Raw genomic sequence first — 27498 nt, 5'->3', positions numbered from 1 at the left:
TCTGCCTGTTAAAAAAAAAAATCAGATCTAAAAATGTCATTTTCACTCATATACATTGCTCTGATATTACTTAACACAATCAGGGAAAATATATTTCTCTTTTTGAGACTCGCTTAGTTCCCTAAACATAATGTTCTGAAATAGCATCCATTTTGTTGCAAGAGACAGAATTTCTTTATTTCTTACAGCTGAGTAGCATTCCATCATGTATTTGTGAGCAAATTTTTTTTTAGTCATCAGTTGATGAACATCTCGGTTGATAACATCTTAGCTATGGTGAATTGAGCTGCTAGAAACATGAGCATACAAATCACTCTTCCATATGCTGATTTCATTTCCTTTAGATAAATTCTCAAGAGTGGGCTAGCTGGGTAATATAATGGATCTATTTTCAGATTTCTCATGAATCTCCATTCTGTTATCCATTACAGTTTTACTAGCTTACATTCCAACCACTAGTGAATTAGAGTACTTTATCCCCTCATTCTCATCAGCATTAGTTATTGTTTTTTATATTTGGATGATAGCCATTTTAATTGGGGTTAAGGTGAAACCTCATTGTGCTGAGTGTTGACCATTTGTATTTCATCCTTTGGAAAATGGCTGTTCATGTCTTTAGCCCACTGGATTGCTTGTTTTGTTGCTGTTGAGTTTCTTGAGCTCTCTATATATCTGGGCTATTAATCCTTTATCAGATGTATAGTTTGCAACTATTTTCTCCCACACTGTCAGCTGCCTCTTTACATTGCTGAGTGTTTCCTTTGCAGTGCAGAAGCTTCTTAGCTTGATGTAATCCCACTTGTCTATTGTTGCCTAAATTTCCTGGGATTTTTATCAAGAAGTTTTTGCCTATACCAATGTCTTACAGTGTTTCTCCTATGTTTTCCTCTAGTAATTTAATGGTTTCGGGTCTTATATTTAGACCTCTGATCCATTGTGAGTTGATTTTTATATAGGAATTAAGGTAAGGTTCTTGTATCATTTTTCTGCATGTGGAGATCCACTTTCACCAGCACCATTTGTTGCACAGACTTTCCTTTCTCCAGAAATTGATTTGCCACTACTTAGTCAAAGATTAATTGGTTGTAGACATGTGGATTAATTTCTAAGGTCTGTATTCCAATGGGTCCAAATTTTTGTGCCGGTACCAGGCTATTTTGATTATAACTCTCCTATATGTCTTGAAATACAGTATTGTGATGTCTCCAGCTGTATTTGCTTTGTTTTTATTGTTTAGGATTGCTTTAGCTATTTGGGGTCTCTTGTGATTGTGATTCTATGGGATTTTTAAAAAGATATTTATTTAAGAGGTAGAGCCTCAGACACAGAGAGAGAGAGACATAGAGAAAGGTCTTCCATCTTCTTGTTCACTCCCCAAATGGCAGCAACTGCCAGGGTGTGACCTATTCGAAACCAGAGTCTTCCATATAGTTGCAAGGGCCCAAGCACTTGAGCCATCCTTTATTGCTCTTCTGGGCCATAGAAAAGAGCTGGATCAGATGAGGAGCAGCTGGGACATGAACCAGTGCCCATGTGGGATGCCAGTGTTGCAGGTGAAGGTTCAGCCTAGTATGCCACAGGGCCAGCCCCTCTATGTGAATTTTAGGACCATTTTTTCCAGATCTGAGGACATCTGGCATTTTGATTGTGATCACATTGAATTTGTAAGTTGCTTTGGGTACTATGGATAGTTTAGTTGTATTAATTCTTTCAATCCATGAACACAATTGCTTTTTTATTTTTTGTTTCTTCTGTATCTGTCCTTAATGTTTTATAATTTTACTTGTAGAGATCTTTATGTACTTGATTAAATTTATCCCAAGATATTTAAAGTTTTTTGTGCCTATTGTGAGTGGTTGTGTTCATACAAATTCTTACTAAGCCAATGCATTGTATATAAAAAGACCATTGATTTTTGCATGTTGATTTTATATGCTTCAACTTTATAAAACTCTTAGGAGTTCCAATAATCTCATAGCAGAGTCTTTTGGTTCCCCTATGTATAGAATCATTTCATCTTCAAACAGGGATAATTTCACTTTTCTCTTTCTCATTTATATCCCTTTGATTTCTTTTTCTTGTCTAATGGCTCTGTTTAAGACTTCCAGAACTTACTGAATACTAATGATTTGAGTGTGCATTCTTGTGTGGTTCTGGATCTCAGTGGAAATGCTTCCACTTTTCTCCCATTCAATATGATCCTGGCTGTAGGTTTGTCATGTATTGCCTTGATTGTGCTGAGGAATGTTCCTTCTAACCAAATTTGCCTGAAATTTTTATCATGAATGATGTATTTTCTTAAAAGCTTTCTCTGCATCTATTGAGATAGTATTTTTATTCAATTTGTTAATGTGATATATTTATTGATTTACAGGCTTTGAACCATTTATCTCTATTTTCCAGGGGTAAATCCCACTTGGTATTTGTGAATGATCTTCCTGATGTATTAGCTAGTATTTTTGAGGATTTCTGCATCTATGTTCATCAATGAAATTTGTCTGTAGTTCTCTTTCTTGCACCTTTCTCTGATTTTGGAATTAAGTTGATGTTGGAAGAAGGAGTTTGGGAGGATTCCCTCTCTTTCAACTGTTTTGGGAATTTAAGAATACTTGGGATTAGTTCTTTAAAGGTTCATTAGAATTCAGGGGTAAAGCCATCATGGCCTGCTCTTTTCATTGTTGGGGAGTTCTTTACTGATTGAATCTCCATCTTTGTTATTGGTCTATTTAGGTTTCCTATGTCTTTATCACTCAGTTTTGATAAATTGTGTGTGTCCAGAATCTACTCATTTCTTCTATGCTTTCCAATCTGTTGGCATGTAGCTGTTTGCAGCAATTCCTGATGATTCTTTTTATTTCTGTGGTATCCGTTGTTATGTTTCCTTTTTTGTTACTACTTTTAAGATTTGAGTTTCCTCTTTTTTTTGGGGGGGGGGGCTAATAGTGTATCAATTTTCATTATGTTTTCAAAAAACCAGCTCATTGTTTCATTGATCTTTTGTATTTTTTTTCACTTTTGTTCTTTAATTTTAATTATTTCTTTCCTCCTACTAATTTGGGGTTTGGTTCATTCTTGTTTTTCTAGGTCTTTGAGATTTATTGTTAGATCATTTATTTGATGCTGTTCCAATTTTCTGATGTAGGCATTACTAGCTTAAACTTTCCTCTTAACACTGCTTTTTGCTTTATCCTATAAGTTTTGATATGTTTTGTTGTTACCTTCATTCGTTTCCAGGAGTGTCATTCATTCTCTACATGTTTGCAAATTTTTTAGAGTTACTTGTTTATTTCCACCTTAATTCTGCTGTGGTCAAAAAAGGCACATGGTACAATTTTGTTGTTTTTTTTTTTTTTGAATTTGTGGAAATTTTTTTTATGGCCTAGCATATGGTCTATCCTAAAGAAAGTTCCATGCACTGATGAAAAGAATGTGTATTCTGCAGCTGTGGGATGAAATGTCTATAGGAATCAAGTAGGTCCATTTAGTCAAGTGCAGATTAGCTCGTGTTTCTTTGCTATTTTTTGCCTAGTGATCTGTCCTCTTTAGTAAGTGGGGTATCGAAATTCCCTATGATTGGATTGGAGCCTATGTCTCTCTATAGATCCACTAAAATTTGTTTTAAATAGCCAGGTGACTTAGCTTTGGGTACATTTGCATTTATTGTTTTCACATCTTCCTGTTGAGTTGATCCCTTATTCATTATAGAATGCCTTTCTTTGTCTCTTTTAATATTGTCTTAAAGTCTGTATTGTCTGACAGTAGGATGGCTATTCTTGCTCAGTTTCACTTTCTTACAGCATGAAATAAATTTTTTTTATCTTTTGACTTTCATTGATGAGCTATGTTTCTTGCAGGCAGAAAATATATGGGTCTTATTTTTTAATCCATTCAGCCATTCTGTATCTCTTAATTGAAGAATATAGGCCAATTGCATCCAAGGTTATGATTGATAAGTAATGACTTTGTCCTGCCATTTTTCATAAATCTATTGATTCTTTTCTATTTCCTTTGTACTTTTTAGATTTTTTGATTTCTCATAGTTTTAATGATGATGACTTTCTTCCTGTTTCTGTGCATAGCATATCCTTAAGTATCATTCATAAAGCTGGATGAGTGTTGACAAATTCTTTCCATTTCTATTTGTTTTGGAAAGTATTTATTTCACCTTCATTTATAAGCGAGGACTTTGATGGGCACAATATTCTAGGTTGACAGGTTTTTTCTTTTAGGAATTGGACTATGTCCATTCTCTCCTAATCTATCGGGTTTCTGATGAGAAATCAGCTGTCAATCTAATGGAGATCATTTGAAGGTAATCTGATGTTTCTCCTGTGTGAATTTTAGGGCATTTTTTTTTAATTTTATTCCTGTCTTTTTTTTTCTTGAAAGATTTATTTATTTATTTGAATGTCAGAGTTATACAGAGAGAGGAGAGGCAGAGAGAAAGAGGTCTTCCATCCGATGGCTCACTCCCCAATTGGCCGCAATGGCCAGAGCTCTGCCCATCCAAAGCCAGGAGCCAGGAGCTTCTTCTGGGTCTCCCATGTGGGTGCAGGGGCCCAACCGCTTGGGCCATCTTCTACCGCTTTCTCAGGCTATAGCAGAGAACTGGATCAGAAGTTGAGCAGCTGGGTCTCGAACCAGCACCCATATTGGATGCTGGCACCTCAAGCCATGGCGTTAACCCACTGCACAGCAGCACCGGCCCCAGGACCTTATATTTATGTTTTACTTTTGATAGCTTGACTATAATGTGTTGTAGTTAAGATCTTTTCTAATTGTGTCTATTAGGAGTTGTATGTTCTTCCTGTACTTGGATGTCCATATCTTTATCCAAATTAGGAAGTGTGCTGATATATCACTAATTGGTCTTCTAGTCTGTTTCTCCACACCCTCAGAAACTCCTAAGAAATCTATGTTTGGTCATTTGATAGTATCTCGTAAATCTTTTTTTTTTAAATACTACTAATAACTTTCTCTCCATTTTTTTAAATTTAGTAAATATAAATTTCCAAAGTACAGTTTATGGCTTACAATGGCTCCCCCCCCCCATAATTTCCCTCCCACTCATGTCCCTCCCATCTCCTGCTCCCTCTCCCATTCCATTCACATCAAGATTCATTTTCAATTCTCTTTATATACAGCAGATTGATTTAGTATATAGTAAGTAAAGATTGCAGCAGTTTGCACCCATACAGAAACACAAAGCGTAAAATACTGTTTCAGTACTAGTTATAGCATTACTTCACATTGGACAACACGTTATGGACAGATCCCACTTGAGAAGTAAGTACACAGTGACTCCTGTTGTTGACTTAACAATTTGATACTCTTGTTTATGGCGTCAGTAATCTCCCTAGGCTCTAGTCATGAGTTGCCAAGGCTATGGAAGCCTCTTGAGTTCACCGACTTCAATCTTATTCTGACAGGGTCATAGTCAAAGTGGAAGTTCTCTCACCCCTCAGAGAAAGGTACCTCCTTCTTTGATGGCCCCATTCTTTCCACTGGGATCTCACTCGCAGAGATCTTTCATTTAGGTCTTCTTTTTTTTCTTTTTCATGGTATCTTGGCTTTCCATGCCTACAATACTCTCATGGGCTCTTCAGCCAGATCCGAATGCCTTAAGGGTCTGATTCTGAGGCCAGAGTGCTGTTTAGGACATCTGCCATTCTATGAGTCTGCTGTGTATCCCGCTTCCCATGTTGGATCCTTCTCTCCCTTTTTGATTCTATCAGTTAGTATTAGCAGACACTACTCTTGTTTGTGTGATCCCTTTGACTCTTTGACCTATCAGTGTGCTCAACTGTGAACTGAAATTGATCACTTTGACTAGTGAGATGGCATTGGTACATGCCACCTTGATGGGATTGTATTGGAATCCCTGGCACGTTTGTAACTCCACCATTTGGGGCCAGTCCGATTGAGCATGTCCCAAATTGTACATCTCCTCCCTCTCTTATTCCCACTGTTATATTTAACAGGGATCACTTTTCAGTTAAAATTTAAACACCTAAGAATAATTGTGTGTTAATTACAGAGTTCAACCAATAGTACTAGAACAAAACAAAACAAAAATACTAAAAGGGATAAAGTATTACATTGTACATCAATAGTTAGGACAAGAGCTGATCAAGTCACTGTTTCTCATAGTGTCCATTTCCCTTCAACAGGTTTCCCCTTTGGTGCTCAGTTAGTTGTTGCCGATCAGGGAGAACATATGATAATTGTCCCTTTGGGACTGGCTTAATCCACTCAGCATAATGTTTTCCAGATTCCTCCATCTTGTTGCAAATGACTGGATTTCATTGTTTTTGACTGCTGTATAGTATTCTATAGAGCCCATGTCCCATAATTTCTTTATCCAGTCTACTATTGAGTATCTCATAAATCTTAAACACTATTTTCCGTTTGTATAAATTTTCTCTTTTTTTTGGTCTGAGATATTCCAAATATTTATCTTCTAACTCAGATATTCTTTCTTTTGCCTCACTAACTCTGTAGTTAAGGCTTTCCACTGTGCTTTAATTTGATATATAAAATACTTCATTTCTAATATTTCAGTTTAATTTCACTTCAATATCTATCTCCCAGCAGTTTCTCATCTGTGTAATCTATGGATTTCTTTCTTTCTTTTTTTTTTTTTTAACAGGCAGAGTGGACAGTGAGAGAGAGAGAGAGAAAGGTCTTCCATTTGCCGTTGGTTCACCCTCCAATGGCCGCCGCGGTAGGCGCGCTGCGGCCAGCGCACCGCGCTGATCCAGTGGCAGGAGCCAGGTGCTTCTCCTGGTCTCCCATGGGGTGCAGGGCCCAAGCACTTGGGCCATCCTCCACTGCACTCCCTGGCCACAGCAGAGAGCTGGCCTGGAAGAGGGGCAACCGGGACAGGATCGGTGCCCCGACCGGGACTAGAACCCGGTGTGCCTATGGATTTCTTTAACCCATGTATTTTCTTCTCCGTGTTTTTGAGTAATCTTATGATCATTCTTTTGAATTCATTTTCAGGTATTTCATCAATCTCTTCTTCTTCACATTCTAATATTGAAGTGTTGCATTCTTTTGGAGGAGTCATATTGTCTTCTTTGTTCATGTTTGCTGTATTTGTTTGTTTTTAGGCATCTATGGAAATACTTGGTTTTCTCCTCTGAGGGCTTTTATCTTTTAAATATAGCTCTATGGCTGGCCGGCACCGTGGCTGAATAGGCTAATTCTCCACCTGAGGCACCGGCACACTGGGTTCTAGTCCAGGTTGCTCTTCTTCCAGTCCAGCTCTCTGCTGTGGCCTGGGAGTGCAGTAGATGGGCCCTGCACCCACATGGGAGACTAGGGGAAGCACCTGGCTCCTGGCTTCGAATCAGCATTGTGTGCCAGCTGCAGCGGCCCATTGGGGGGTGAACCAACGGAAAAGGAAGACCTTTCTCTCTCTCTCTCTTTCTCTCTCTCTCTCCACTCTGCCTGTCAAAAATAAACAAACAAACAAAAAAAGAAATACATTGGATATCCAGAGTTGTGTGCTGGGTGGGGCCAGGGAGCTAGGGAGAGAGAGTCCAGAATGGCACACAGGTTGGGAATAGTAGATCTCCTCTATCATCAGCAGGGAACAGGAATGAGCATGTTGACTGGCATGAATATAGCATCATCCCTTCTCTGCCAGGGTAAGCCAGCTGCTCATGGTAAGCCCACAGTGCCTATGCACCCCACCCACACAGGTGGATGCAATGCACAAAGAATCTCTGTGCTCCTCAGAGAACATAGAGCCTTTCTTAATCACCAACCCCAGCTCTGAGGGCACTCTTGCTTCTGAAGCCAGACACAGTGATTACCTGAAGATTAAGCCACATCCCACACGCTATTGCATTTTGCATGATTCCCACAGTCACAGAGAGTAGGGGATCCACTCTCAGCCCTGTGAGTCTCTCTGTCCATGGGGAAAGCCATGGCATTCTTGGAGCAAGCTACCTTCCTGACAGAGGTTGCTAGTTGCTCTGCCTTGGCAGGTTGAGTCCATCGCCTTCAGAGAGGGAGGGGAGGGGAGCAACCTGTCTTTGCTTCATGGACCTGAATGGGCACCACTCCATCCTCTGCCAGCACTCCAGGATAGACTCAAAGTCAGTGGGAACTCTGAAATTTATCCCTCCAGATCCTTCAGTCACTTGCACTCTGTAGCAACCTTCACTCATCTTTTTTTTTTTTTTTTAATTAATTAATTTATTTTTTTTTAACTTTTATTTAATGAATAGAAATTTCCAAAGTATAGCCCATGGGTTACAATGGCTTCCCCCCTCCCATAACTTCCCTCCCGCCCGCAATCCTCCCCCTTCCCGCTCCCTTTCCCCTTCCATTCATGTAAAGATTCATTTTCAATTCTCTTTGTATACAGAAGATCAGTTTAGTATATATTAGGTAAAGATTTCAACATTTTGCCCATATAGCAACACAAAGTGAAAAAACTACCATTGGATTACTAATTATAGCATTAAATAGCAATGTACAGCACATTAAAGACAGAGATCCTACATAATTTTTTTTTCAAATTAATTAATTTTCTATGCCATTTCCATTTTAACACCAGGTTGTTTTTTTTTTCATTTCCAATTCCCTTTATATACAGAAGATCACTTCAGTATATAATTAGTAAAGACCTCATCAGTTTGTGCCCACACAGAAACGCAAAGTATAAAAATACTGTTTCAGTACTAGTTATAGCATCACTTCGCTTTAGACGACACATTAGGGACAGATCCCACATGGGGTGTAAGTACACAGTGACTCCTGTTGCTGATTTAACAATTTGACACTCCTGTTCATGGCGTCAGTAATCTCCCTAGGCTCTAGTCATGAGTTGCCAGGGCTATGGAAGCCTTTAGAGTTCGCTGACTTCGATCTTATTCCGATAGGGTCATAGTCAAAGTGGAAGTTCTCTCCTCCCTTCGGAGAAGGGTACCTCCTTCTTTGATGGCCCCGTTCTTTCCACTGGGATCTCACTCACAGAGATCATTCATTTAGGTCTTTTTTTTTTTTTCCATGATATCTTGGCTTTCCATGCCTGCTATACTCTCATGGGCTCTTCAGCCAGATCTGAATGCCTTGAGGGCTGATTCTGAGGCCGGAGTGTTGTTTAGGACATCTGCCATCCTATGAGTCTGCTGTGTATCCCACTTCCCATGTTGGATCTTTCTCTCCCTTTTTGATTCTATCAGTTAGTATTAGCAGATACTTGTCTTGTTTGTGTGATCTCTTTGACTCTTAGACCTATCAGAACTATCAATTGTGAGCTGAAATTGATCACTTGGACTAGTGCGATGGCATTGGTACATGCCATCTTGATGGGATTGTGTTGGAATCCCCTGGCACATTTCTAACTCCACCATTTGCGGCCAGTCCGATTGAGCATGTTCCAAATTGTTCGTCTCCTCCCTCTCTTTTTCCACTCTTAGATTTAACAGGGATCACTTTTCAGTTAAAATGTAAACACCTAAGAATAATTGTGTGTTAATTACTGAGTTCAACCAATAGTACTAGAACCACAACAACAACAACAAATACTAAAAAGGATAAAGTATTACATTGTACATCTAAAGTCAGGACAGGAGCTGATCAGTTCATTGTTGCTTATAGTGTCCATTTCACTTAACAGGTTTCCCCTTTGGCGCTCAGTTGTCACCGATCAGGGAATACAAATGATATTTTTCTCTTTGGGACTGGCTTAATTCACTCAGCATGATGTTTTCCAGATTGCTCCATCTTGTTGCAAATGACTGGGTTTCGTTGTTTCTTACTGCTGTATAGTATTCTATGGAGTACATGTCCCATAATTTCTTTATCCAGTCTACTGTTGATGGGCATTTGGGTTGGTTCCAGGTCTTAGCTATTGTGAATTGAGCTGCAATAAACATTAATGTGCAGATGGCTTTTTTATTTGCCAAATTAATTTCCTTTGGGTAAATTCCAAGGAGTGGAATGGCTGGGTTGTATGGTAGGGTTATGTTCAGGTTTCTGAGGAATCTCCAGACTGACTTCCATAGTGGCTTAACCAGTTTGCATTCCCACCAACAGTGGGTTAGTGTCCCTTTTTCCCCACATCCTCTCCAGCATTTGTTGTTGGTCGATTTCTGAATGTGAGCCATTCTCACCGGGGTGAGATGGAACCTCATTGTGGTTTTGATTTGCATTTCTCTGATTGCTAGTGATTTTGAACATTTTTTCATGTGTCTGTTGGCCATTTGGATTTCCTCTTTCGAAAAATGTCTGTTGAGGTCCTTGGCCCATCTCTTAAGTGGGTTGTTTGTTTTGTTGTTGTGGATTTTCTTGATTTCTTTGTAGATTCTGGTTATCAATCCTTTATCTGTAGTATAGTTTGCGAATATTTTTTCCCATTCTGTTGGTTGCCTCTTCACTTTCCTGACTGTTTCTTTTGAAGTACAGAAACTTCTCAATCTGATGCAATCCCAAATGTTAATTTTGGTTTTGACTGTCTGTGCTGTTGGAGTATTTTCCAGGAAGTCTTTGCCTGTGCCTATATCTTGCAGGGTTTCTCCAATGCTCTCTAATAATTTGATGGTTTCGGGTCGTAGATTTAAGTCTTTAATCCATGTTGAGTGAATTTTTGTGTAAGGTGATAGGTATGGGTCTTGCTTCAAGCTTCTGCACGTGGAAATCCAATTTTCCCAGCACCATTTATTGAATAGACTGTCCTTATTCCAGGGATTAGATTTGGATCTTTGGTCAAATATAAGTTGGCTGTAGTTGTTTGGATTGATTTCTGGTGTTTCTATTCTGTTCCATTGGTCTATCCATCTGTTTCTGTACCAGTACCATGCTGTTTTGATAACAACTGCCCTGTAGTATGTCCTAAAATCAGGTATTGTGATGCCTCCGGCTTTGTTTTTGTTGTACAGGATTGCTTTGGCTATTCGAGGTCTTCTGTGTCTCCATATGAATTTCAGCATCATTTTTTCCAGATCTGAGAAGAAGGTCTTCGGGATCTTGATGGGTATTGCATTGAATGTATAAATTGCTTTTGGGAGAATAGACATTTTGATGATATTGATTCTTCCAATCCATGAGCATGGAAGATTTCTCCATTTTTTGGTATCCTCTTCTATTTCTTTCTGTAAGGTTTTGTAGTTTTCATCGTAGAGATCTTTAACGTCTTTGGTTAAGTTTATTCCAAGGTATTTGATTGTTTTTGTAGCTATTGTGAATGGGATTGATTTTAGAAGTTCTTCCTCAGCCGTGGCATTGCCTGTGTATACAAAGGCTGTTGATTTTTGTGCATTGATTTTATATCCTGCTACTTTGCCAAACTCTTCGATGAGTTCCAGCAGTCTCTTAGTAGAGTTCTTTGGGTCCCCTAAATAAAGAATCATATCATCTGCAAAGAGGGATAGTTTGAGTTCGTCCTTCCCGATTTGTATCCCTTTAATTTCTTTTTCTTGCCTAATAGCTCTGGCCAAAACTTCCAGAACTATATCGAATAGCAGTGGTGAGAGAGGGCATCCCTGTCTGGTACCAGATCTCAGTGGAAATGCTTCCAATTTTTCCCCATTCAATAGGATGTTGGCCGTGGGTTTTTCATATATTGCTTTGATTGTATTAAGGAATGTTCCTTCCATACCCAGTTTGCTTAGAGTTTTCATCATGAAAGGGTGTTGTATTTTATCAAATGCTTTCTCTGCGTCTATTGAGAGAATCATATGGTTTTTCTTCTGCAGTCTGTTAATGTAGTGTATTACGTTGATTGTTTTGCGAATGTTGAACCATCCCTGCATACCGGGGATGAATCCCACTTGGTCTGGGTGGATGATCTTTCTGATGTGTTGTTGCAATCTATTGGCCAGAATTTTATTGAGGATTTTTGCATCTATGTTCATCAGGGATATTGGTCTGTAATTCTCTTTCAATGTTGCGTCTCTTTCTGGCTTAGGAATTAAGGTGATGGTGGCTTCATAGAAAGAATTTGGGAGGATTCCCTCTTTTTCGATTGCTCTGAATAGTTTGAGAAGAATTGGAGTTAGTTCTTCTCTAAATGTCTGGTAGAACTCAGCAGTGAATCCATCTGGCCCTGGGCTTTTCTTTGTTGGGAGGGCCTTTATTACTGTTTCAATTTCTGTGTCAGTTATTGGTCTGTTTAGGTTTTCTATGTCTTCCTGGCTCAATTTAGGGAGGTTGTATGTGTCCAAGAATCTGTCCATTTCTGATAGATTTCCCTGTTTGCTGGCATACAAGTCCTTGTAGTAATTTCTGATGATTCTTTTTATTTCTGTGGCGTCTGTTGTTACGTTTCCCATTTCATCTCTGATCCTATTGATTTGGGTCTTTTCTCTTCTTTTTTTAGTTAGTTGGGCCAATGGGGTGTCAATTTTGTTTATTTTTTCAAAAAACCAGCTCCTCGTTTGGCTGATTTTTTGTAATGTTTTTTTGGATTCAATCCTGTTGATTTCTTCTCTGATTTTAATTATTTCTCTTCTCCTACTGGGTTTGGGTTTGGTTTGCTGCAGATCTTCTAGATCCTTGAGATGACTTGAAAGCTCATCTATTTGGTGCCTTTCCAATTTCTTGATGTAGGCACCTATTGATATAAACTTTCCTCTTAACACTGCTTTTGTTGTATCCCATAGGTTTTGGTATGTTGTGCTGTTATCCTCATTTACTTCCAGAAAATTTTTGATTTCTCTTTTAATTTCTTCTATGACCCATTGTTCATTCAGGAGCATGTTGTTCAATCTCCATGTGTTTGCACGTGCTCTAGGGATTCCTGAGTTGCCAATTTCCAATTTCATTCCTTTGTGGTCTGAGAAGCTGCATGGTATGATTCTAATTCTTTTGAATTTGCTGAGACTTGCTTTATGGCCTAGTATGTGGTCAATCCTAGAGAGGGTTCCATGTACTGCTGAGAAGAATGTAAAGTCCTTAGATGTAGGATGAAAAGTTCTGTAGATATCTGTTAGATCCATTTGGGCTATAGTGTCATTTAAATCTACTGTCTCCTTGTTGATCTTCTGTCCTGTTGATCTGTCTATCTCTGAGAGTGGAGTATTGAAGTCCCCCAGTACTATTGTATTGGGGTCTAAGTCTCCCTTTAAGTCCCTTAACAAGTCTTTTAAATAAGCTGGTGCCCTGTAATTAGGTGCATATACATTGATAATCGTTATATCTTCCTGTTGAATTGATCCCTTAATCATTAAATAGTGCCCCTCTTTATCTTTCTTAACAGTTTTTGTGGTAAAGTTTATGTTGTCCGATATTAAGATGGCTACGCCCGCTCTCTTTTCATTTCTGTTGGCGTGGTATATCTTTTTCCAGCCTTTCACTCTCAGCCTGTATGGATCATTGTTGGATAGATGGGTTTCTTGTAAGCAGCAAAAGGATGGGTTTTGTTCCTTAACCCAATCAGCCAATCGTTGTCTTTTAACTGGACAGTTCAAGCCATTAACATTCAATGTGACTATTGAGAAGGAGTAACTTTGCCCTGCCATTAGCCAAAGATACTTTCTAATATATGGTTTGAGATTCCTGTGATCTTTTGGTGTGAGGTTTCCTACCTTTACCTTCTTTCATATTGGTGACCGTGTTTCTGTGTTTCTGTATGTAACACATCTTTAAGCATCTTTTGCAGGGCTGGACGAGTGGCGACAAATTCTTTCAGTTTCTGTTTGCTTTGAAAGGTCTTTATTTCACCTTCATTCATAAATGAGAGCTTTGCAGGATATAATATTCTGGGCTGGCAGTTTTTCTCTCTTAGCACCTGGGCTATGTCTCGCCATTCTCTCCTAGCTTGTAGGGTTTCTGAAGAGAAGTCAGCTGTGAGTCTAATTGGAGATCCTCTGAGAGTAATCTGGCGTTTCTCTCTTGCACATTTTAGGATCTTTTCTTTGTGTTTCACTGTGGTGAGTTTGATTACGACGTGTCGTGGTGAGGATCTCTTTTGGTCATGTTTATTAGGGGTTCTATGAGCTTCCTGTATTAGGATGTCTCTGTCTTTCTCCAAACCTGGGAAATTTTCTGCCAGTATCTCACTAAAAAGGCCTTCTAATCCTTTCTCTCTCTCCATGCCTTCAGGTACTCCTAGAACCCGAATGTTGGGTTTTTTAAGAGTATCCTGTAGATTCCTGACAGTATTTTTTAGATTTCTGATTTCTTCTTCTTTTCTTTGATTTGATTGTTTCCTTTCCTGTTCTCTGTCTTCTAAGTCTGATATTCTCTCTTCTGCTTCGTCCATTCTGTTTTTAAGACTCTCTAATGTGTTTGTCATTTGATCTATTGAATTCTTCATTTCATTATGATTTCTCATCACTATCACCATTTCTTGTTCCACTAGTTGTTTCAATTCATTTTGATTCCTCCTTAATATTTCATTTTCATGAGAGAGATTTTCTATCTTGTCCATGAAGGATTTCTGTAGTTCAAGAATTTGTTTTTGAGAACTTCTTAATGTTCATAGCAATTTTTTGAGATCTGCTTCTTGCATTTCTTCAATCTCCTCATCTTCATAATCTTGAATTGGGGTGTCTTTTTCATTTGGGGGTGTCATAGTGTCTTCCTTATTCTTGTTAGCTTGGTTTTTGTGTTTGTTGTTTGGCATGTTGGAGATATTTGGTTTCTTCACTGTGGTGTTTTTTCTTGTTACACTATGGCTCTATATTAAGTGGACTGTCTGCTTTCAGTGGTGCCTTAGAGGCTTGAGATGAGTGTGGACTGAGAGCTGTGTTTGGTTCCTCAGGGCTGAGGGTGTGTCAAAGATGACACTCCCAGGTTAGGTGTGGTAAATCTCTCTCTTTTTTGATTCAAAAGGGAAGTAATTCCGCACAGCTGAATGTAATTGGAGGTAGTTAGCAGGCAAATGATATACCCACAGGAGCCAGAGATCGGAAGCTCTTTCCCAAGGACCACACAGGGAATCTCTGCTGCCCTCAGTGTGGGCTCCAATTCTCCTGCAATCTCCCACTGGGTTGCCAAGTTAGATGCTAATCTCCTGTTATTTCACCCCTCCCCCCAGAGTCAGGTTTTTCTGCTCGGCTCAGGGCCGGTGCAGACCTGAGGTCGCCCAGCTTATGACGTATGTCCAAAATGGCGCCTGCTCTGTCTTGCTCGCCTTTGAGAGGTGAGCGGAGAGAGAGAAACTTGTGTCCGTATCAGTCACTTTTTTTATTTTTTATTTTTCTCTCTCTTCTAGTTAGCCTGGTGAACTTTTCCCCACGGAGTTTCAAGCCTCGTTCCCTCTAGCCTCCTCTTTCCGCTTGCTTGCTGGTATCTCGGGCTATGGAGGTTCGGCTCACCTCGCGTTCCAGCGCTGGTGCGTTGAGTCTGCTGCTGGTGTCCCGAACTTGGGCTCCCACGCTCTCCACGCAGGTCCACTGTGAATCACTAGTTCCGGAAGAGTTTCCGCTGCTGTTTCTTCCCCTACTCTTCCTTGACCCTGCAGTATCTCCACTTATATTAAACTTTCTCTCCCCCCGGACTAAGTGTGCTTCTGCCTATTCCGCCATCTTGCCCGGAACCGAACCTTCACTCATCTTATTATGATGGAGCTTCCTCCCTTCTGATCACAGGCACCTTGGTGGAGGGAGGAGAGGAAAGCAATGAGGTCTCCCTTCATGGGGTTAGGTAGACATCCTGTTCCCTGCTAGTGCTCTGGGATTTATTCAAAGTCAATGGGGACCTTGGGGTTCTCCTTCAGGCATTACCATCAATAGCTTAGGCTGCTACTGGTCCTTCTCACCTCACTCCAAGAAGATTGTCTCCACAGCCACCAGTTGCAGGAGTCACCTGTGGTATCCTGCTCACTGCTGCATGGTTCTACAGTTCCTGCTGCTCCATGGAGTGTCTCTTCATTCTGTAGATTTTCTACTGCGAATTTCTCTCCAGCTGTCCACTGGGAATGCAGTTTCTCCCTTGTTCTGCTGCTATCATCCTGTGTTCATAATCAGCAAGTCTTTTGCCTATTAGGTCATCTTGGATCTCTGCTCTTGTCATTTTTGAAATCACCTGTGAGCCATGTAACTAATTCTAAAACATACGATCTTTGTTTCTTTTAAATCATATGCACATTTTAAATCCTACATTGGTAATTCCTAGAAATTATACCTCAAATCAAAAGGAACTTTTACAAGATGTTGTCACATTTATTGCCTTTAAAGTGGGCATTTTAAATGTTTATTATGTTTGACACTTGATGCACTGTTATCCTGTATATAATTACTCAATTTGTTTAACGGGCTGGTATTGTGACATAGTGAGTAAAGCCACCACCTGGGATGCTGGCATCCCATATGGGAGCCAGTTTGTGTCCCAGCTGCTCCACTTCAAATCCAGTTCCCTGCTAATGGAGGGAAAGCAGCAGCAGGACAGCCCAAGTGCTTGGGCCTTTGCCACTCACATTAGAGACCCTAATGAAGCTCCTGGCTGTGGTTTGACTCTATACTGGCTGTTGTGGCCACTTGGGGAATGAACCAGAGGATAAATCTTCACTGCCATTCTGTAACCCTGACTCAAATAAACAAGTAAATCTTTAAAAAATAAATTTGCATAAATTTACTTGCCAAATATTTCCTGGTTTGATAGGTAAATACCTATAAATGTCAAAACCATAGTGATTGAGATATTTTCAGTTTGTCTCTCCCTCAGTACTTCATTGCTCAAAGTATGTGGCACACAGAGAATGCTCACAATGAAGAGCTATCTAAGGAGTCGAATATAAAGTTCTCCTTTTCTCCAGCAAAATTTGCAGGGGACAGTGAGTGGCTAATCAGCATTTGGCCAGGTATCTTTCCTATGTCATTCAGTGTCACAACTCTGAGCATTTTTATCCCAGTCACTCACCCCAATTCTAAAATTTGCATTTTACTTGTATTTTATTAACTAAAGAGAATGAGTATTTGTGGAGCAGCAAGGATACCTGAAGAATGAATGTTGGGATTGCTAAATGAAAACATGTACTACTCTCCTAAAAGTGTGTTGTTAAAATGCCTCATCTTTTTGGGTCAGACATATATCACTCAGACTGTTCGTTTCTCCTCCCCCAAAACTTTCTCTTCTGTGACTAGGACAGTGTTTTCTGGCATAAAACTATATTTCAAAACTTGAATTACTATAACGCAATGAATGCTGATAATTTTATTACATTTGGTTCTGATTTTTGCAGATGTGGATGTGGATAAGCCTGATGAGAAGTCTATTATGACCTACGTGGCCCAGTTTCTGAAACATTATCCTGACATCCACAGTGCAGGCATTGATGGGCTGGAGAATGAGGTTGGTTGTTTATATCAGTTATTGATAGTGTCCTTAATGATACTAACTCAGTTTTAAATATTTTGTTTTTAATAAATTGGTATGCATTTTAATATTGCTTGAATATGGGCTAGCTATCTTCAGATGCGGGGTGTGATTGGATGTTAGATAATCCTTGGAGCACTGAATGATAAATGTTAGATTTGTGATGCTGATAATTAAAACTGATCAAAGACAGAAGTGTTTGGAACTCCATGTTAGTAATTTCAGAATTGAAAAAAGTTTCACATCGATCACATCATTGCACATCTAAAGCCTAAGTCCCCAAGTTTCATGTGATCTGATGAAATCCAATTTTGACTTTTAGATTTCATTGTATATATTCACAGCAAGCCTATAGAACTAAGGCATAGCTTGTAAAAGCTCTTATTGTTGACAGTGTTAAATTTTTCAGATTTTCACTTTGCTCAAATGACATATATACATTATTATAATTTTTTAAACTTGGGGGGGGGGGAGAAAAAGGAATATTACCTATATTTGACATTCTAGAGAAGAACTATCCCAGAGAAAAGTCAGGATTTTTCTTCTCATCCAGTTAAAATCAGTACCCATATAATTTTTTTTAAATTTTATTATTATTATTTTTTTTTGACAGGCAGAGTGTACAGTGAGAGAGAGAGAGAGATAGAGAGAAAGGTCTTCCTTTTTACCATTGGTTCACCCTCCAATGGCCGCCGCTGTAGGCGCGCTGCGGCCGGCGCACCGCGCTGATCCAATGGCAGGAGCCAGGTGCTTCTCCTGGTCTCCCATGGGGTGCAGGGCCCAAGCACTTGGGCCATCCTCCACTGCACTCCCTGGCCACAGCAGAGAGCTGGCCTGGAAGAGGGAACCGGGACAGGATCGGTGCCCCGACCGGGACTAGAACCCGGTATGCCGGCACTGCAATGCGGAGGATTAGCCTATTGAGCCACGGCGCCGGCAGTACCCATATAATTTTATAATCATCTTTTTACATTAATATTATAAAGAGCTATGCAGGTCGTATGTATGTACAATAATTTATCCAACATTAATGAATGGAAAATTCAGATTTTTTTCTATTTTGAGTAATTTTATGAATAATTTTAAAATAAAACTACTGTAAGATTCATTCTTTGAAGCAGATTTCCTAGGCTAAAGGGCATGTGAAATTTAGTGCTTCCTAAATGTTTTACAGATTCCTCTGTAGAATGTTATCCTGGTATACATTCCAAAGAGGACACCAGAGTGCCCTTTTTCCTTGTGTATAACAACAAAAGACATTACCAGTCTCCAAACATTGTTGAGGTTGTATTTTTTTTTTAAGTATTGAGTGGTAAATTCACTGCTGATTTAAAATTAAGTATGTGGCAAAATGACAACAAAGAAAATGTTAAATGGAACTTTCAGGATGTATTAAACATTGTCTTCATTGCTCAGATCTCCATTGGAGTTTTCAGTGTAGAATGAGATTTTGATGAAGGACAAGAGAAATAGAAAATTTCAAAAAATGTATTTTTTAAATAGACTTAGAAATAAGTCTAAGAAAAGAAAACATCAGGAGAGCATCACCCAAAGCTTTTAAGCAGGACCAAGTATCACACTAATGATTGGAAACTAAGGATTCACAAAAGAAGGAAAACAGTAACTGGTGACTCCTGGGTCCCTTGGGTGAAATGATTTGCTGGAACTCTGCTAGCCTCTTCAGGTCCTGGCTCAAGGAAACCCTTTGTGTTGCTGCTCCAAATGTAGGCAAGCATTATCGCTGGAATAACTCACCTGTAGTCAGTTGAATAAATGGTTCTAGGAAGCACCACTGAGGCAAACGCATATGTGCGAATGCCAGCAGACCAGTGGAAACATCTTGGAATCATGTGGTTTTCAGGATTTTGACAACATGATTGGACATGGATGTTGTTGTGTGGATAAGAAATTATTTAAAATCATGTCAGAGTTCCTCACACAGCACAGAGAAAATCAGATTTTCATCTGTGTCATATTTAACGCCATTACATTGCCCAACTGAATTTATATATGATTTGGTTTCTGAGGTTTTGCTGTTTTAATTGTCCTAATATTAATAATAAGTGAACTTTGTGATGAGTAACATCTGAGAAACAGGAGATGTTTAGCTAATGCTCATGAGCAGAATTTAATGCAAACATTTTCATATATGTGCAGCACACATATTCCTGATAGAAGCCTGTTAATATATACAATTAAAGATACTTTTAAGAAATTAATTACCTGAAGGAAACATTCTGGCTACGTTTTTGTAAATTCTCCATATTCATTTCCTAAAAAGAGGATGCATGTGATTTATTCATGGTTATTTCAAAAATTAGTTTTGAAGGATATAAATATTGCCATTTTATATGGTATTTGTATTATAAAGCATAAGCACCTAAAACATTTCTATAGTGTAAAATTTTTTATGACTTAGCTTATATTTGCTTATTGCAGTTAATGGTCACCAAATTCTACCTGCCAAAAATTGAAGATTTTATAGCCTACATGGATTGGAGTGGCTGAAACATTTAGACAAGTCTTAATAAATCTCCTATTCATGTTTTAAAACTTGACATCAACATTTCCAGCAGGCTTCCATTTTTGTGGATTTGATTTCTATATCTCCTTTATGAGTTTATTTAAATATTTTATGAATACCCTTGTAAATACACTTTTTTTTTTTTACTGGAAGTAGACATTACCATGCTTTTTCACTTCAACCAATAATACTAATAAATTTTTTCCTGAAGATAATGCTTGGGTAATTAGACATATATATTACAATATTTATATTAGAACTTAATTTTTATATTAGAACTTACTTATATTAGAATAAATAAAATGTATCTATTTGCTTATCGCTTCCAACTGTTAAACTTTCAGATTTTTTTCACACATGGATTTTTGCACTGCACACTATTGTTTTAACGGTGCTAGAGACAGACAAATGTATGTGTTAGTGTACTTAGGGGGAAAAATTGGAGCCCATATTATCTCTTTTTTTACCCAGAACTCATTTTAAAATGTTGAATGTTATTTCAAGATATTCACAAAAGTATATATGTTGCCACATATGATTATTTAAAATTAAAATTGAAATATCATTTGCCAAGTAACTCTGTTGCCTTATTGGTATTGAAAATTTTTATATTTTCAAGTTATGAAAACATCTTGGGTAAATATACCTTTAAAATTATTGCATGTTTTTCTCTAGACAGATGCCCCCAAAGTGATTTTTCTTCTTATCCAAATATAATTTTTATCCCTGATTTATGTTATGTTTCTATACATTATCTCTCATATTGTTAGGAAATATTTCCAGGTTTCCCATCTTTTGCAAAATGTATTCAAAAATTTAAGGTAAGATTTATCTAATGAATTAGTGACCTCTTGCATTCTGTAGCCTATTAGCAATTTCTTTGCATGTATTTTTCTTTATGTATGTATTTCTTTTAATACCTTAATCATGTTAGTCTCTTTTAACAGAACAGATAACATACATCTATTAAATGCTAGTGGCAATCTGACCCTCTCCCATGGATTTGCTTACTGACCTTTGTGAGATGTTATCTTTTAATTTATTTTTAATAACACATAATAGCACTAATAGCCAAAAGAATTTACCATTAATTGCAGCTTGGTTTCTGTAAAGGTAAGATGGAAAATAAAAATAAAGTGAAAAGTTCAATTTTTATATCTTAATTTTGTAAGTGGGAGATCATTGCAGAAGGTTAGTCTTCCTTTAGCTCGTCAGTGTTTCCTGATGCCTCTTCTGCTCCATGATGAGTCATGTGGTTTAGTAAAGTTCACGACATAATAGGTGCTCAAGTATACTTGTGGATTGAATGATTACAAATTCTTTGCCCAAGCAAGACATTGAGTGCTTATCCTCTACTTCAGCTTTTCGATTTTTCATGTTCCCTCTAGGTCTGAGGTAAAAGATACATCAGTACAACAGAGCTTAAGCTAGCATTAGAACATAAAAACAGAAGTGACTAATTTCATATCAAATACTAAATAAATTTTTATTTCATGCTCCATGATATATGAGTTTATGTACGTAGAAACATAATACAAAAAATAGCATTGTGCCCATGTATGTACATGAGTGAGAGAAGAGGAGGAGAGAGAGTGATGGTGAAAAGAAAGACACAAGGAGAGAGAAGGTTGACAGTTTAGATCTTTGGGATAAAGCTGGTCTTCTACAGGCACATAGACCCCCATGTCTTGAACACATGTAAAAGTCGCCTGTTAAAGAAAAGTCACCTGATGAATAGGTTCTTGGACTTTCATTATTATTTTGTACTTTATTTCGCTCTTAGGAGAATGTTGAAAGCATAAGTAGCTCCATCCTTCTTACCTTTTGCAATTTACTTGACAATTTCCCACCACTGGAAAAAGTTATTTACTAAATTTACTCTAATAAAATAACTTTTAAAAAGGATTTATTTATTTGAAGGAGACACAAAAAATCTTCCATCTGCTAGTTCATTCCCCAAATGGGACCAATGGCCAAGGCTGGGCCAGGCTGAAGCCGGGAACCAAGAACTCCATCCAGGTCTCCCACATGAGTTCAGGGTCCCAAGCACTGGGCCATCCTCTGCTGCTTTTCCAGGCACATTAGCAGGGAGGTGGATCAGAAGTGAAGTTGCCGAGATGTGAACTGGCACCCAAGTCAGATGCCAGCATCACAGACAGCGACTTTACTCACTATGCCACGGTGCTGGCCCCTAAAACTTATTCATTGATTTGCAAGAATATAAACTTTTCTTCTAGATAACTTGTTGTTAAATCATTTTAATTCACCACAAAGAGCTCCTCTTCGGGACAATCTCAAATGCATTTTGTGTCCAAGAGTTAATAAGTCTTCCTGGGAGGCTGATGGTGAAGTCCCTTGCAATGTGGGCCACTGAAAATACTCACCTTGACCTCTGGTACCTTGGAGGTAGACTTGGTACCCTGGAGACTGAGAACACCTTTTGCTCTGAGGTCACGAGAATCTGTGCTGTTTGGGAAACTAAAAGTCAACTGGTGCTAAAACATGTGCCTTGGTTACTTCACCTATTCATTCAAAAGAGTCATGCTGGAGGCTGGTATTGTGGTGCAATAGGTTAAGCCACTGCCTACGACGCCAGCATCCTATATAGGCACTGGTCCGAGATCAAGCTCTCTGCTAATGTGACTGGGAAAACAGCAGAAGATGGCCCAGAATTGAGCCCCTGCCATCTGCATTGGAAACCTGGATGGTGTTGTGGCATTTTGGGGAGTGAACTTGTGGATAGGAGCGCTCTCTCTCTCTCCCTCTCCCTCTCCCTCTCCCTGTCTCTCCTTCTCTCTGTCATCTAAATCATTCTTTAAAAAATAAAAAGCTCTAGTTCCATTTCTTTCTCTTACTATGTTACCAATTAATCATTAATCACTCAATGATATTGAGTGATCCTGAGAATCACACAATGTTAGAGGCTGGAGCTAAAAAGACTTATATGGAGTTTGTAACCTGGAAGGAGAGGAGGCAATATAAGGGGGCTTTTTAATGTTTGTTGCAAGACTATGAGAAAAAAATTACAATCCATAGCTTTAAGCTATTTGCCAGTTCCAAAAAAAAAAAATTGGTGAAATGTATTTATGATCACTCTGACCTACTTAGAAGACAGGGTCTTGATGAAACATTTGGTTATACTCACTAAATCAGTGCTGTAATGGCTCCTATTTTTTTAAAACATGTATGTCAATTTCAATTTTGTTTCTCATTTTTGAGATGTGAGTGATGGCCTGGATGCATTACTTAGCAGATAATTGGTAAATCTCTTATGGGGACCATGTAACCAGGGTCTGGAAACACCATATTGAAAAAGATATGAGTTTTCTGTCCACATGTAACTTGTTAGAATATTAAATATTATATTAAAATAATAGTATAGATAGTCTACAATATTATGACTGTAGCTTCTTGAATTTAGTCAAAATTAATCCCATCCAGAACAGACCCCTGAGTCAGTGATGGCCTTGGGGTTGGAAGCACCTCACAGGTCTGTTTTCATTCCATCTATTGCTTTTTCTGTGTATTTTTATAGTTGGAACATTCTTGAGTATATTTTCTTTGCTAAATTTGTACTACTTAAGGGGGGAGATAGAAGTTATAATTTTGGTATTCAAAAACATAATTAAGCTGTTTTTATGTAGTTATTTTTGCATATTACTCTCCAAAAGGCATGGGACAAAGAAAAACAATCAGAAACATCTGGGACTTGTTTACTCTAGGATCACTCAAATGTTGATCAAGCAATGAAATAAATGCACAGTTACATAATAAAATTATGTCTCCTGGTTTCCAGAGAGAAGACAGGCTAATTTTGAAGGAAATGAAAGTTTGGGTAGAACAATTTGAAAGAGATTTGACAAGGGCACAGATGACAGAATCAAATTTGCAGGACAAATATCAGGTAAGTATGAAAAAGATTTCAATTTTTCAAAAGATTTTCATGAAGACAACTGATGTCTGTCATTTAATCTGTTGAGTCTCAAATTACATCAGTGAGAAAAGTCTTTAAAGAAATATGCATCATCTTAAGTTTGCATTTGACTTAATAGCTGCATTTCTATATAAATAGGAAGTTTGAAGTCACATTTTGTCCACACTGCATATGGAGCTCTGAGCTTCCTGCCTTTTCCAGAACTCAGGAGAAATAGGGAGTCGTTGCTTTTGTAGAACTCATGCTCATGTGTTAGTTTTCATATAACTGGAAATCCACCCAAAAGAAAAGACTTGCACCAAATTGTAAATTACTAAAACAAGTGAATGTAATAAAGTTTTGCAAAATGACTGTTTAAAGTAGGCGTGTATGGAGATAATTTCTCCTATGACCTCCATAGATCAACACTATTGTCATCAAGTTGAGGTCAGAGTAGTGGCTTTCTGCAATTCATTAATTGGATTTCTGCTTTCTATATCCACTTCCAAGACTTAGTCATACAACATAATTTTCCCATTAAACTGTAATGATTTATTCTATGTGGTCTGTTAGTCTCCATATAATTCAAATATCACTTCATTTTGCTGAGAAAACTTAGTCTTTGTGTATTCTATAGAATATTATAATTACATTTTATTTTATCACTTTGATACAAAAAAGGGTCCAATAATGTAAGACATTCAAGATGGCAGACAATAAAAGGTTATCTACAGTATTAGTATTTGTGAGATAATCATATCTATCAAATATGCCTAAATTTAGATGGATGATACCATCAATATTTTTGTTAAATCAGCAAAGCAGTAGAAATTCAAAAGTGATATTTTTCCCCAAATTAAACATTTCTGGGATGAGTTCCACTTAAAAAGCAAAAAAGATCAAGTTAGTAAATTGAAAACAGAAATGAAAGAATAAAGTGAATATACTTATTTCATCCATTGGTGAGTTTTAGTTTTAGCTTAAGTGATCACGAATTCAAGGTTACATGCTGTACAAATGATATTAAATAAGGAATAAACCAAGGACTAGAAATCTGTAAAACATAAATATACCCTTCAGGTCAAGGATGATCACTAGTCTCTTAAAAATGAGCCTGGTGACTATCCTATCTGAAATCTGAATATTAGGAACATTGCCTTCATCTCTGTATTAGGCATTCAATATATTTCAATTTATCAATAATGTTGTATTTTCCAGTTTATCTATGCGTAGGGATCTGTGGAATGAAAGTAAAGATCAATTTTATGTTTGGATTTTTGTAAAATTCTATTCAGATATAGGGAATGGAAAGAAAACATTTGTAAAATTTTTATTCACCATCTCCCCCTAGTGTTCTTCATGTGAATGTGCATCTTCATTTACAATTTTGTAACTCATACGGGTGGACTATCTGCTAGATTCTGTAGAGCTGTTCTCTTGTTCCAATTTTAAATTTTACGTTAAAATCAGATTTTTAATTCACATTTGAACTTTGAGTCACATTTTAGAATATATTAATATAAAATGTAGGGTTTTAATTCCTTTTAATGTTACTATTGTGGCTATGTCTATATAATATAGATTTATTTTAAGTATATTTTAGCATATTTTAATGTTTTAAAATTAAAGCAAATGATTATTATGTAAATTAATTCCACTAATGTAAACTTATTTACACAGGATTACTAAAACACAAATTGAGGTGTTTTTGGTTTTTTTTTTTTTAATATTTATTTATTTGAAAGGCAGAGAGTCAAGACAGCGATGGTTAGAAAAGTGCCACAGCAGCAGGGGCCGGCCAGGGTGATGCCAGGAGTCTGGCTGGATCTCAGTCTGGGCCTCACATGGGTGACAGGACCCCAGTTCTTGAGCCATCATCTGCTGTGCCTCAGGGTGCTCATTCTGATTCCAGGAAACCGGAATCCTACATAAAGTACAAATTCTAACTCTGGCACTCTGATAAGGGATGTAGATGTCCTAAGTAAGATCTTAAGGGTTGTGTCAGACATCCACCCAAAATTTAGTTATGTTTAACTCAGCATTATTTTGATATTTCTAAGTTCTATGGTAGTGTGAGATAAAGTAAGTACTGCAATTATTAGTAGAGACTTATCTCCTGTTTACTATATTTCCTGAAAACATGGACTGGTGTGTAAATTATTTAACTCACAATGAAAAATCCTAGGTGTTAGTCTTGCCTCCATTATTTGTCCCTGCCAAGTCACTTACGGGTTTCAAAATAACGCATTTCCATGCTGTAGCGTTACACAGTGAACCAGAAAGGCTACTATGTAGAAAGCACTTAACACAGGGTCAATCTCAAACTGAAGGCCTGATAAATGGTAACTTCTACTGGTATCTTGAATGCCACTAGTTTTTTAAAAAAGATTTATTTATTTATTTGAAAGAGTTGCACACAGAGAAGAGGAGAGGTAGAGAGAGAGCTTTTTCTATCTGCTGGTTCACTCTCCAATTAGCCACAACGGCCGAAACTGCATCAATCCGGAGCCAGGAGCTTCTTCCTGGTCTCCCTTGCAGGTACAGGGGCTCAAGCGTTTGGACCATCTACTACTGCTTTCCTAGGCCATAGCAGAGAGCTGGATTGGAAGTGGAGTGGCGCCGGCGCCACGGCTCATTAGGCTAATCCTCCGCCTTGTGGCGCTGGCACACCAGGTTCTAGTCCCGGTTGGGGCGCCGGATTCTGTCCCGGTTGCCCCTCTTCCAGGCCAGCTCTCTGCTGTGGCCCGGGAAGGCAGTGGAGGATGGCCCAAGTGCTTGGGCCCTGCACCCGCATGGGAGACCAGGATAAGCACCTGGCTCCTGCCTTCGGATCAGCGCGGTGTGCCGGCAGCAGTGCGCCAGCTGCGGTGGCCATTGGAGGGTGAACCAACGGCAAAAGGAAGACCTTTCTCTCTGTCTCTCTGTCTCACTGTCCACTCTGCCTGTCAAAAGAATTTTTTAAAAAATGGAGTGGCCAGGACTAAAACTGGCACCCGTATGGGATACCGACACTGCAGGCGCAGTTTTACCCGTTAGGCAACAGTGCCAGCCCCCTGCCGTTAATTTTACTAACAACATTGATAACTTTTTATTGAGTGTTATCCAAATATAATGGGTTGTTATTTAGGAAATGTGATTTCCTTTGCTTTTGCTTTTTTTGACTCACTGCCATATTGTTGCTATTTTTCCTCTTCTAGTCCTTTAAGCACTTCAGAGTTCAATATGAAATAAAAAGGAAACAGATTGAGCATTTAATCCAACCGTTACACAGAGACAGCAAATTGTCACTTGACCAAGCATTGTTAAAACAATCCTGGGACAGAGTGTCCTCCAGGGTAAGTACCGCTACAATTAATTTTATTAGGGCTTGCGAAATTTAGTCAAACACATAATGTTTATCATCTTTTTCTAAATGATGATATTGCATCAGGGCCTGCTGCTTCTGGGGCTGGCAAGGCTTACTTTGGGGACAATCTTTGTCCTCTTGTCAAATCTTGCTGTAAGTTAGTGGAAGTGCTTGGTTTGCCAGCTATCTTCCTGCCTTGCCTATCCAACATGTATTATCAGCCATTACTAGAGAGGGGAATATCTGGCTCCTGGGCCATATGAGGTCAGTAAAATTATTTGGGCTGGCACTACCAAGGCAACCACAGACAGGAATTGAAATTCAATAAATCAATAACAAGCTAATTTTTAAGCTGTTAATTTTGTATGGCCTGTCAATGATGTAAAAGTCCAAACAGTCCTTGGCAGAAAAAAAGGTTCCCCACCTTTGGTAGGCAATAGA

The 27498-nt window shown here is 38.4% G+C and overlaps 1 protein-coding gene across 1 annotated transcript in view; it reads left to right on the top strand.

Annotated features, from left to right (window-relative positions):
* The window catches only part of LOC133756691 (nesprin-1-like), a 209851-nt gene that overhangs the window by 41571 nt on the left and 140782 nt on the right, over nucleotides 1–27498 (top strand). The window contains exons 8-10 of the mRNA XM_062187285.1: nucleotides 17141–17250; nucleotides 23595–23702; nucleotides 26909–27046. Of these exons, the coding sequence (XP_062043269.1) occupies nucleotides 17141–17250; nucleotides 23595–23702; nucleotides 26909–27046 (356 nt within the window). The remainder of the gene's footprint in view (nucleotides 1–17140; nucleotides 17251–23594; nucleotides 23703–26908; nucleotides 27047–27498) is intronic.

This window comes from Lepus europaeus, chromosome 3, assembly GCF_033115175.1.
Source record: "Lepus europaeus isolate LE1 chromosome 3, mLepTim1.pri, whole genome shotgun sequence".
NCBI lineage: Eukaryota > Metazoa > Chordata > Mammalia > Lagomorpha > Leporidae > Lepus > Lepus europaeus.
Note: the sequence above shows the minus strand (reverse complement) of the source record. Positions and strands in the feature narration are given on the sequence as shown.